Raw genomic sequence first — 12,515 nt, 5'->3', positions numbered from 1 at the left:
CCAAGCAGCCAAAAAAAAAAAAAAAAAAAAAAAGCCGCGATCGCGATCTGCGGCGGCAATTCGGCGGGAGGTCCTTCATTCCGAGCCGGAGTGAGGGACCGTCCGCCAAATTGCCACCGAATAGCTGGACGTGCCGCCCCTCTCCGGAATGGCCGCCCCAAGCACCTGCTTCACAAGCTGGTGCCTGGTACCGGCCCTGGCCAGAAAATGGGCCACCAGACGACACCACCACCTCCACCAGAATCCCAACCACCACCAGGGCTGTGAGACTTTGTCACTTCACCTCCACTCCGTGTGTCGTTTTCCTGCCCTACCTTATTTCTTCTCTTTCCCAGCCCTCTCCTTTTGCCTTCTGTCCAGTAAAAGTGTCTGGCTTTGCCAGCCAAGACTATAGTTTGTAACACGGCTGTAAGCCTGTAAACGCAAAAGGGCAGCTAAAAGCCATGCCCCAATTAGACCAACCCTGTTACAAGTTTACCTGGCCTCAGAGTGGTTAAGAAGACCATGTGCTGGGCCTGTTGTTGTTTTTTCCAGCAGGGAGGTTGCAAGAGAGAGTCTGCACCAGAGACAGAAGTTGCATTGTCTGTCTTTACTGTTGTCTTCTTTCCCTCTTGTGTGTGTTTGTCTTGTTCTGTCTTTTAGGAAACGGGCCTGGACTTTAACTACAACAGTAACAACTGCAGCCTCTCTCACCGACCTTTTCTCTTCTCCCTCCCCACAAGGGCAGTTAACTACTTTATATCTTTAACACCATCTACAACTCCTTGAAACAGGGGGGGTTCCTTCTAAAGGCTCTCCAGCTACAGGGAAAGAGAACAAGGGACACTGTTCAAATAAAAGCCTCATGTGATACTTTACATTTCAAATGCTCTAGCTGGCTTTCTTTCTGTTCTGTGTCTTAAAAAGATTGAAGAGGGTTTTAAAAAGTTTTTTTGTTTTGTTTTGGCCATTGGCCTAAACAGGCTGAGGTCTCTGTAAACCAACCCCCGAAGCTTGTTTAATGTTGGACAGTGACATGCTCATGTTCACATCATTGACTCTTTGGGCCCATTTCTTCCATCCAAATGAATACAACACCCCTCCTATGCACTCAGCCCTCTCCCAGGGCCTAATTCAGGGACACTGGAATCCACAGGTTCTTCCCACTGACTGCAAAGTGGGTTTTGGATCAGCCCCCGGCCCCCACAAGGCCCAAGACTTTGGTGTGTGCCCTGAAGGCCCAGCTGGTGGATTGAGTCAGCAGGAAAAACCACGGACGGCCCAAGGGGCCTGTCCCAAGGGATGAAGTTTGTAACTAGAAAGCAAATGATGCTGATCTAAGCAGGGCCAGTGCAAGGAAGTTTTGCGCCCTAGGCGAAACTTCCACCTTGCGACCCCCCACCTCGCCCTGCGGCAGCTCCCCGCCCCGCCCCTCCACCCTGAGGCCCCCCTGCTCCGCGGCAGCTCCCCCCACCCGGGGAGCCGTGCGGCAGCTCCCCACCCCAGCTCACCTCTGCTCCGCCTTCTCCCCGAGCACACCACCCCCGCTCTAATTCTCCTCCCCTCCCAGGCTTGCGGCACCAAACAGCTGATTGGCGCTGCAAGCCTGCGAGGCGGGAGAAGTGGAGCGGCGACCGCGCGCTCGGGGAGGAACGCTGTGAAAAAAATTGGGGGCCTGCTTTTTGGCGTCCCCAAATCTTGGCGCCCTAGGCAACCGCCTAGTTCGCCTTAATGGTAGCACCGGCCCTGGATCTAAGCAGAAAAGGAAACGACTGAACTCCCCAGCTTGGGATCCAGCCCAGGTCTAGGATGCCCCTGAAAGTGGAGCCCAACCATCCCCAGAACCACTCTTCACCATCCAGCCTCCAAAACAATGTACAGGCCTTGCCCTCAGTGCCTCTGTAAAGGGAGCAGGATCGGTGAGCTGAGGTTAACCCTTTGTGTGCTGAGGAACAGCCAATGCCCTCAGCCCCTGCCGGAGGGGTACCTTGTGATGGGAACCAGTGACCTAACCCTCCACTGTCCCAGTACCAATCCCCTGAGTTATTACGGGCCCATTGCTTCATCTTAAACGCTCGTTCCATCTTGCCAGTTCACCTGCCATCCTCTTCGCCCCTCTCCTGGCAAATTCCCCGGCACAGGCCTCAGCATCAATAAAAACCAGAAACAACCCAACTCGTCCGTGTAAAACCTGAATTCAAAGAAACTCCACATTAAGAACCAGCAGTGCAGAGTCCAGGGTGAATCTTTCCCCCCCGAATTCCATTTCCAAGGAACATCCTTTTTAAAATACGGTCGCACCCCAGACCCTTTCCTGGGCGTTTCCCTGCTTGCATGGTTTGCAAAGAGTTTAAACCAGACACACGTTTCAGCCTGGGAAAAACCATTTGCATCATCATTATTTTAATATGGTTTTGTTACAGAAATGGAAGGACTGTTATAAATAGCTAAAGCTGCATGATGTATTTCTTGCCATCTCGGTAGCCCTAGAGGCCCCCATTCCGCTGGGCAGCGTACAGACACGCAGGAAGATACAATCGCTGCCCTAAAGGGGCGAGGCTTTCAGAAGCACTCGGCATTGGCCTAACTGGGCTCCCGCCTTCATTTAGTGGGAACAGAATTGAGTCAACACTGTGGGCTTTTGAACTGCCCCACCCAAAACAGACAAGGCAAAGCATGGCCAGCAGCAGCCCGATTTTACTGTGTCCCAGTGAGACTGATTGACTTGCCGACTGTGACACAGGAAATCAGAGGCAGAGCTGGGAAATCGAACCCATCTCTCCTGTGTCCTACTCCAGTTACTTAGCCACAGGGCCAGCATTCTGCCCACATTGTAACAAACCAGCAGAATCAGGGACTTTCTAAGCTCAGCCCCCAGTGTTTTAGTGTGTGGGCTCAGCCGTTGGAGCCCTGGGACCAAATGAGCATGAAGCACATAGCGGCAGCGTTAGCGCAGACTGCCCTGGCCCTTGCCAGCTTTAAGTTAGTTCCTTCTGGTTCTTGGTGTACGTGATGCTGCCCAGAGAATCACAGTCTCTGAAGAGACCAGACCAGTAACAGTTTTCACTTCAGCAAAGCAACCAAGTCTGCACAGGTTTGATAAAAGAACAGTTTGTCCCAATCCTGTTTCTATCCCTTTGGAAGAGTGCAGAATTTTAACATCCCAAGATTAGCTGCACTGCAACAGAAGAATAGGCCAAGCCTATGTCTTGCTTTAGACAGTGGCCTGTTCCTGATGCTTCAGAGAAAGGCTGGCTCTCAGCATAATGCACCAAATGGCCCATGCAACGCTACAATCCCAGGAGGAAGGATGTCCTTCCTGGCCCCGCTGATCAGCTTATGCCCTGAAGCATGAGGACTGAAAGCCCTTGTGACGTTAATCAATGTCACAGGCATTCTCTGAAAGGGGAGCCCACGTATCTACGTGCTGGTGTATCTCCTTGGTGGTCTGCCTGGCTACATTGGCGATCCTCTGGAATCTATGCAGGAACAAGATAATGAAGAGGAGCAGGACAGCCTGGAGGAGGATGAAGAGGAAGAGGCAGATCTGGGAGATGAGCGCGATGCTGCAGTACCAGTACTGGCAGGTGGAGATGAGCTCATCCTCCGACAGGTACGCGATGATCCTGCCCCGCAGGTGTTCCGGGGAGGCACACACCACATTCCGATACAGGGTCCGATTCTGCTGCCACTGGAGCCACGAGCGCAGGTAGAGGATGTTGCAGTCGCATTCCCAGGGGTTCCCCCACAGATAGACCACTTGGAGGCTCTGCAGGTTGTCCAGGAGCCCGCTGGGGATGCTGGTGAGCTGGTTGTCGTTGAGGTAGATCGTCTGAGCTGAGGGGCTGAAGGACGCGGGGAGGCTGCTTTCAGTCAGCTGCCTCGACGAACAGTAGACGATGTTGGTGCTGCACTGGCAGGCCGAGGGGCAGGTGGGCGTCGCAAGGGGCAGAAAGCCCAGCAGGGAAAGGAAGAGGAACCAGCAGATCATCTTCAGCTCTGAAACACACACACAGCCACCTCTGACCCTGAACCCCTTGGGACACTGTGCACAAACCTTAGGCACTCAGCATACAGACACAGCCAGACACTGCCAAACTGAACAGAACAAACCCAGGGCTTTTCTTTCCTTTGAGGATTTAAGGTTTGGGTTGAACTTGGTACCCAGGAAGATGAGAGACCCCCCCCCTTCAGCTCTGACAAGGGCATAATTTCAGCATGTATTGGGCAAGATCTCGCTCTCTCGTAATACTAGACAGGCGAGTGCTCCTGCTATTTTAGCCCTGGGTTTGTGGAGGACAGATGGTTTATGATGTGACCAGACATCCACTAGAAACTGGCCCGAGGCCAGCAAAGCTCATTTCCACTGGTGCCCAGGATGGTGAAGAGAAGCTGGTATTTGCATGATTGCATTCCTGATGCACTAGAATGGCTAAGGAAATTTAGCAGAAGCGGTCACACGTTAGCACGCAAAGCTACTCATGCGTCACAGGCTCTGAATTACCTTTATAAGCAAGGTTTCATGAACAGCAGCTTCAGGTTATTACAGAGGCAAAAAGCTACAGAAGATTCAGAAAAGGATTAGACAGTTGCATGACTCAAAACAGCCAATGCAGTTTCCACAGCTAGAATAAAAGTGACAGAGATGAGCAGTTCTCATGCATCAGGACATATAAAGATCGGGTGGGCTCAGGTAGAAATTCCCCACTCTGGGATTGTATTGCAGCAGTAGGGGGATAATAGGAGGGGGCTACCCTTGTTCTGAAGGATCTAAGCGCTGGTTACTGCTGCAGACAGGCTGTTGACAGAGACAAGCCATTGGACTGTCCTAGTATTGCAATTCTTGCAAAAAATCCCCAGGGTCACCCTTGACTGTGACTTGTACAGGGTGTGAGAAGCTAGCGGCTTGGTGCCTAGCCATAACGCAATGCTGTGCAGTGAAGTGACCGAGGAAGAAGGCAACGTTAGCAGGAAGCGCAGGGTCTAGACTCACCTTGGCAGATTGTTGCCCTGCTGGTCTCTGGCACAAGGGAAGAGTGTTGTAAGAGGGCAAACAGTGCAGGAGCAACTGCAAGCACACAGCTGAGCTCTCTGCTAGTTCCCCACTTGGCTCTGCAAGATAAGGGGAAAGCTAGTCCCAGGACTCCTCCCTGCCACGGTCTCGCCGGAACAGCCGAGGCTTCACCAAGCAACTGTTCCGAGGGATGCAAGATGTGGTGACGCTTCAAATGTGGCAGGCCTGATGACGACGGGTGAATGGCAGAGGGTCTTGGCCCAGAGGAAGGGGAGGGCAAAAGCATTTTGCTGTTATCTGTGAGCGGTCCAGCCCTGCCCTCTTCAAAACAGTGCCCTGTTTTGCCCTGGCACCCTTTGGAAAGGTAGCCATCCTCTTAGATTATAATAAGCCCAGAGTATTTGCTTTGTTTTCTGTATTGCTCTGCTCAGCAGCAGCAAGAAAATATGCAAGGAACCTCATGTGAAATCCATGGGAGAGTCCTCAAAACCCCATCAGTCCCTGGGGAAGGGCCCATAATTTCCCATACTCAGCTCCACTTGGTCTGCCTGGCTCAGTCTTAGCAATGGCAAATACCTCTCAGATTGTTCCCCTGCTCCCCAAACTTCTGTTTAGCATGCAGCTCCGGCCCTCTTGAGGCTGGAAAAGACTTAACAATGGCAACCAGGCAGGATCAGGCCGAGATCTTACTGTCAGCTGAGAGGTTTGTAAGGAAGCTTGGGGAACCGAACATTGATCAGTGTCAGCTTCAGTATGACAACGCTCCAGGTAATTCCCATAATGCCCTATGTTACGCCTTTCATCCTCAGGCCCTTTACAAACTACATATGCACAAACCTAGGAGTCACTTCAGCTGCAGCCAGCTGTGTTTTAAGAGTGTGCAGCACTGGGACAGGAAGTGAAGGAGACGGGACAAGGAGTCTCAGTCTGGGACAGGAAGTGCTTGGCTTCTGTAATCAGTTGATCCTGGGGGATGGGATCTTCACTGGTTGTGGACAGGTCTCCCTTTAGTGAATTTGTCTAGTACATGGGGACCAAATATGTCCGGGCAGGAAGCGAAGGGGAATACTGTATCCAACTGAAGCTGCAGGTGGATTTAGGCAATTACTCAAGATTCAATTGGACCTGAAAAATTCAGGTTCACAAAATTACCATTGTGAAAAGCACCAGGGGATCTTTCATGACTGTTACATTGGTTTCACATCTCGTCAGGAGCGTTCCTGGCAGCACGGTGTCCCCTAACATCCCGTTAGCGCTATGTACAGCGTCAGCGCGCCTCGGAGGACCTGACTCAATCCCAGCCCTTCTGAGCAGCTGGTGACTTCTGATGAGGTGCTCCGGCTTTCAGCTGCGACTGGGGTCACTAGCTGAGTAGGGAGGGAGCAGAAGAGCCGCTCTTCTGAAAACTTGCATTCTCTCACATGGTTGAAGCCTGGGAGAGTCCGATAGTCGCACACACAAAAAGGCAAGATCCAGGGGAAAGGAGAAAGCTGCAGGCTGACTCGGCCAGCCGGTGCCGGGAGAGATAATGCTCATGGGAACATCGTGCTCTGGGCATGTCTTGATAGAGTCAGATGACTCAGCAGCTCTAAGCATGTGCAGCTCCCAGTTAGCAAGGCGGGTTTACCACATCCTGCCATCGGAATTCGCAGCACTGGGAGATGTTCGAGCCTGAGCAGCAGCGCCAAAAGGGATAAAAATAGACAGGCCAGTTGGACACTCTTGGGATGCTGAGATCACATCCCCATTGCATGCATTAAGGGCCAAACCCTGCCCCCGGTATCACCGTACAATCCCTCTCGTGTAAGCCCATTGGGCCAGATTCTTTCTGCACCCATTTACACAGGGGTGGGAAATGCTACCAGATCAGAACAGGAAGGACTGACGCCCAGGTGCACTGGTGTCTAGGATGAGCCAAGGAACAGGGCTGGGGAAAATTGGGCCCATTGATTCAGTGGGGCTGTAGCTGAAGGCAGGACTGGGGATAAAAACTCATCTCATGTGCTTTAAAACCTTTAAGCTTCTAATAAATCAGAGTGGCTCATTCCAGTTATTACAATAGAGCAGAAGGCAGGCAGGGAATCTGGGCTCACCAACTGCTCAGCTTTGGCGGTCGTGTTTTACTTTCATTTGGGGGGGTGCTTCAAGACCCAGGTAGATTTTTCCATAGGCCAGAAAGGACCATTATGATCATCTGACCTCCTGCATAACCCAGGCCAGAGAATTTCATCCAGTGATTCCTGCATCCAGGGGCTGTGGAGTGCCATTTAAAGTAGGAGGGGGCACAGATTTGCCCCCCATGCCTGACCCTCTCCTCTCCCCTTCTCAGTCCCTCCCTTCCCCCCCCCCGCCCCCAGCATTCTGACCCCTCCGGCCCATGTTCCCCTCCAAATCTGAGTGAGTGGCATTGTGCACAGGGTCGCAGGACACTCAGGTTTGACCCGGCCTATACCTACGTCCAGCCTAACCTGATTGAACTAGAGAACCGGACAGATCACGCCCAGGGGGATTTTCCAGGCATCTTGCATTTCTGTCCCCACTCCTAACAAGTCCCCCTTCCGCAGACAGAAAACAAGTCAGGAAAAGGTCGTCTTGTTGGTTTTTTCATGTATTTATTTCACTGACCAGTTCAGATAGTAAACATTATTAATAATAATAATAGCCATCATCATTTTAATAAAATGGATACGTTTCCAAAGAGTTGGTTTCTCTCGTTCACAATGACAAAGTACTCAACAGTAATGTACCAAAAAAACCCAACCAAACTGACAACGGGGAAAGGAAGTGCCTAGGAACAGAGCGAGGGGATGCGCAAATCACGTGGTCACGAGCAAGCCAGGGTTACCAGGGTGGCTGTGTGCATGAGGGAGCGGGGAAAGCTGTCGCACAGCGTGAAGAATGGAATTTCCCCCCCAAGGAACAGGATGCAGGACAAGGCATGCGGGAGGTCAGCGAGTGCTGGCAGAGCCAATGGCACACAAACGGGTTCATCCCACAACCACCTCCCCAATCAGGCACACGGTTTGAGACGTGGTACCCACAACCCCCAGCACAGCGACAGCGCCTGAGAACTCAGTGGAGCCAGACTCAGCTCCTGGAGTCGCTAAGAAGTGCAAAAAATTGGCAAAGGCTTATGATGCAGGGGTGTGTGTGTGTGTGTGTAGGGGTGTGTTAGGGGGAAGGAGCATCCTAGCCATACTCTCTACTTCCTTCACTGCCAGAGGGGGCTCCAGCCCCCCTAGCCACAGGAGGAACCGCCAGCCATGCTTACCCAGGAACGCCTCTACCAGTCAGAGTGCGGCTCAATTCAACAGGGGGAGACTCCATGCTGAGAACACGCAGGCAGAGGGCAGATCTCTAGAGCATTCCAGGGGTCACCTCCATTTCCAATGTCTTTCCAGGTAGCCAACCCTCCTCCCAGCCTCCCAAGAGGAAGGAAACCTGCTGTCTTCTTTGCTGGTGGGTCTCCGTGGTCCTACTTCACCTCTGGAGAAGTTGCAGCTCTAGCTGCCTTGTCAGAAGGTGCTTCTCTCTCTCTGACTCCACACTACCGCTACCCATGGCTGAGGAGTTCGGCTCTGTGTGGAATGGGTCTGATTTAGCAGAAGTTTGCACTGAGTTGATGGAGATGTCCTCACCGGGAAAGGGGGCAGATTTCTTAGTCAGCAATTCTGGCTGCAGGTGCCCTGTCCTGCCAAATGCCTCAGACCCACAGCCTTGCCCTGTTTCAATGCCTTGCTTGTGAACTCAGCCACCAGTACAGCTGCCGGCTGCACTCAACCAAGCTGCCATCTAATGCTAAAGGGAAGATGATCTCCTCTACCTCTTCTTGGGCCAAAACATGCTGGACACAGAGGTTCCCTTAGCTGGTCTGGAAATGTTACCACCTTACCTGCAACAGATTGTTAACTTGTGGAATTCACTGCCTCAAGATAATGCAGAAGCAAGGAACTTATCAAGCTTTACAAAAAGGGAACAGACGCTTCAATGAACAGGAACAGCATTTGCAGTTACACTAGCATGAATAAAACTGACACAAGTTAGCAATCCTCATGCGTCAGGATAGTAGCTGATCACCAGCCTAGGCCTGGAAGAAGCTGTCCCCGCAGGCTACAATACCACTCAAGCAGTGCATTATGGCGAGGCGGCTCACACTTTCCCTTTAAGCATCTGGCATTGGACAGAGCTGGAGACAGGAGTAAATGGCCCCTCAGTCTATCCTGGCATGGCATCTCTTACATGCTTCGCGCAGGGCGGACGGGACAGGACAAAGGAGCTGGGGAGATAATGACATTGCTCTTCTGGCCTGAGTTTGTCCCCCAGACACACTGCACAGCTCTGCACTTCATTGGGGCAGCAAGAGAGGCCTCTTAAACGAGCCAGAGCTCAGAGGTTCAGTTTGCGCTGGCCTAGCTTAGACATCTGTCCAAGAGGCACCGCTGCCCTTCGTTAGCTTAGCCTCTCCTCGTTATTTCCGAGATCTGTCCCGTCTCTCCTGCACCTACCCGAGACAAAAGAGGCTTGCCTGTGAATAACAGGCACCGCCCCAGCTACTCACCAACAGGCCAAGAGCTCAGGGCCCTGCTGAGAAAAGCCAGCACGACACACTGCTAGCAGAAGCAGCCCTGGCACTTAACCAGACCCAGCCAGCACCGCGTGTCACACCAAGAGTCGGCCATCGAGGAGTCAGAGCTGGACAACACAAAGCCACAGGTAAATGGGCACCCACAGGACACAGAGCGGGAACAGGGGCTGGGCAGGAAGGACCCACCCCCATGTGCATCAGGCAAACAGCTCCTTGCCAGCACTCCAAGGAGTCTAAGGGAAGACCCAGTTAGACTCAGGGCCCATTTTCCCTGGCCGGCCGCTGGCATTACTATCAGACAGGCCACACTTCTGGCTGCTCCTTACTGTGCTTGGTTAAAAATAACCTGGCAAATGACAGCGGCTGCTGCAGACACAGCCCTCGTATCTCGGCCACCAGATCCCGCCAGCTTGGAACTCAACCACGCCGGTCCCAATGGCTGGGACCAGGAGCGGGAAACGGGGGAAGCCTAAAGCTACTGCCCAGCGAGGCTGTTGGGTGGAGTCCTGTGTGAAAGGGAAGGGAGGGGGCAGTGTAAAGCCAGCAGAGCTGGGCTGTACTAAGCCTCCTCCCAGGGACTCAAATGCTCCCTTGCTGCCCACAACCTGTTCAGCCCCAACCTGCTCCCTACACAGCCAGGACCGGCCTCACAGGTGGGAGACATGGGCGACTGCCCAGGGAGGCGCCATCCAAGTGCCACAAGATGGCAGGCCTGGGATGCTGGAGCAGGAGTGAATGCAGGCCAGCTCAGGGCAGGAACCCCTGGCCAGCCGGGCGGGGGGCAGATGATGCCGCCTGGAGCTGCCAGCCTGGCAGGGAGGTGCAGGCAGCAGGGCTCGCCCCTGGGTCCCCCCTTCCCGGTGGTCAGGGAATGTATGGCCAGGGGAGCCCCCAGGCTCAGAAACTCCTCCCTGTGCAGCCGTGAGTTGAGGCGGGGAAGGGCAGCCCAGGGTGCCATTTTCCATAAGGCTGGCCCTGTACATAGCCTGTCTTGCCTCCTCTGCCCCGATCGAAGCCTTTCAGCCCCCGTGTGCACAGCGAGAACGGTGCAAAGGAAAATGTCCTGTTTCCCCTCAGGGACCAGCAAGGCTGCGAACGCTCAGGGATGAGGAAAGCTCCATCTTTAGGGTTTGTCTCCTGCCCCGAGGCTTCCCCTGTTCAGGTACAAACTGGGACACTGCCCTCGGCTCTTTGGTCCCTCTGCCCAGCATGTCACCTTTCCAAGTGAGCCCAAGGGCTATGCACAGGCTGAATGGCGGGGGCTACCCCCTCCCTCACCCCAAAGAGAGCAGGAAGCGAAGGAAAAGCCACCAAGCTTCCTGCTAACTGCTCCCTAGTTCTGCCGGAGACTCAGAGCCACAGTGTGGTTTGGCCAAAGCAGGGGCATGGCTGGCTGGGAAGATGCTGGCACCTCATGGGCTGCTCCAATATTCCTCATCTCTGCAAGCCGGGATCTCCCAGCGCCGAGCGCCACATTCTCACCACTATGCTCTAAACCAGAGTTTCTCAACCTGTTTGATTCTAGGAGCCAGCTCGCTGCCTTCCTAAGCTGTGTCGGGGAGATCTCAGGGACCGGTCGTTGATATCTTCTAACCTAGTGGGTGGGGCTGATCTCTCCCCTCTCAGTGCAAAAGATCCTGGAGTTTCTCTATAGGAAAATCAGGCAGGAATGTTCAGGCACCTTAAAAATACCCCCCCAGGCCAGTGTCCCATGATCAACTCAAACCCCCCTACCCTGCTGCTCTCCCATGCAGAGCAGCGGGGTGGCCTGGAGTCCCCAGGGGGAGAGGGGTGGCTGACTGGGTCCAACTCACGAGCTCTTGGTTCAAAGGGACGTTTGTCCTTCTAAGTGCCTGCCCTGGCCCAGGAGGGTTGGGGGGGGAGGGTCCCAGCACCTTGGTTGGGAGTAAACATTTACGTGCATTTACAGTCTTCAAGTTCGTACACCATAGAAACCGTGACTTGGAACAGCGGCGCATTCCCTAGCCAGGGCTGAATACATCTGGAAGTTGGAACGGTTCTAAAAATGCCTTAGACACTTCCCAGGCTTAAAAGAAACAAAAGAAAAACACACCAGTAAATTGCTAAGTGAAGAGCCTCTTCCGCACTCCAGCTGACAGGAAAGCCAGTGTCACTGCTAATAAATTAGGGGGTGGGGGGGCGCAGCTCTCGCCCACAAGTCTCTACGCAACGGGGAACTTCTTCCTACAACGGCCACTTCTCAAGCTGGGCCCCAGAAGGTCGCCAGGGATTCCCTTTGCCCTCCATCCTCCTGACTCTCACTGGTCCTGCATCTGCTGCTGCATCTTCTGCAGCATCTCCTGCATCCTCCGCAACTGCAGGAGAGAGAGAGAGAAGGTCAGAGAGATCACGGCTCCGCCCCGGCCAGTGAGATGCTCTAATGGGGTGGCGGGCATGCTCCGTTACCAGGACGGCATGTTTGTGAGTGGGGTTCTAGCCCCCCCTCGGTGCTGGGGCTGTGTGTGTTGCTTCTCACTCCACTGTCTGCATGGGCTAGCCAGTGACGGCTCACGGGGTGCTCAGGATCGTGCAGCCGGGGTTTGGAGGAACCCCCTCCATCGAGGGCAGGATGGGAGATGGAGCTCACCCCCACGAGGGCAAGATGGAGGGAGCTCACCCCCACTGGGGGGAGATGGAGGGCAGGATGGGAGATGGAGCTCACCCCCACTGGGGGGAGATGGAGGGAGCTCACCCCCACTGGGGGGAGATGGAGGGCAGGATGGGAGCTCACCCCCACTGGGGGGAGATGGAGCGCAGGATGGGAGATGGAGCTCACCCCTATGTTCTGCTCCTGCCCCTTTCCCCAATAAATCAGCACAGCGACTGGCACAAGGAGGAGCTGGCGGCTGGGCAGTGTGCACTGTGTGACCTGGCCGGGCTGTATAAGGGAACCACGTGTGTTCCCAGCCTGCACTT

The 12,515-nt window shown here is 53.9% G+C and overlaps 2 protein-coding genes across 4 annotated transcripts in view; both read right to left on the bottom strand.

Annotated features, from left to right (window-relative positions):
* Positions 1-2,360: 2,360 nt before the first annotated feature.
* GP1BB (glycoprotein Ib platelet subunit beta) lies at positions 2,361-5,193 on the bottom strand. Its single transcript, XM_005281114.5, has 2 exons — positions 4,973-5,193; positions 2,361-3,978 (listed from the first exon to the last, which is right to left on the bottom strand). The coding sequence occupies exon 2, from the start codon at positions 3,968-3,970 to the stop codon at positions 3,356-3,358; it is 615 nt and encodes a 204-aa protein (XP_005281171.3). The 5' UTR covers positions 3,971-3,978; positions 4,973-5,193; the 3' UTR covers positions 2,361-3,355.
* A 2,392-nt stretch (positions 5,194-7,585) lies between these two features.
* Positions 7,586-12,515, bottom strand: part of SEPTIN5 (septin 5) — a 68,550-nt gene continuing 63,620 nt past the window's right edge. For all 3 annotated transcript variants that reach the window (XM_008168794.4, XM_005281113.5, XM_042841549.2), the window contains one exon: positions 7,586-11,914. In XM_008168794.4, the coding sequence (XP_008167016.1) occupies positions 11,858-11,914 (57 nt within the window). In that variant the 3' untranslated portion in view covers positions 7,586-11,857. The remainder of the gene's footprint in view (positions 11,915-12,515) is intronic.

This window comes from Chrysemys picta, chromosome 15, assembly GCF_011386835.1.
Source record: "Chrysemys picta bellii isolate R12L10 chromosome 15, ASM1138683v2, whole genome shotgun sequence".
NCBI lineage: Eukaryota > Metazoa > Chordata > Testudines > Emydidae > Chrysemys > Chrysemys picta.
Note: the sequence above shows the minus strand (reverse complement) of the source record. Positions and strands in the feature narration are given on the sequence as shown.

Bases quoted from the DNA above. Each gene is read 5' to 3' on its own strand.
- GP1BB (XM_005281114.5), bottom strand. From the start codon at position 3,970: ATGATCTGCTGGTTCCTCTTCCTTTCCCTGCTGGGCTTTCTGCCCCTT.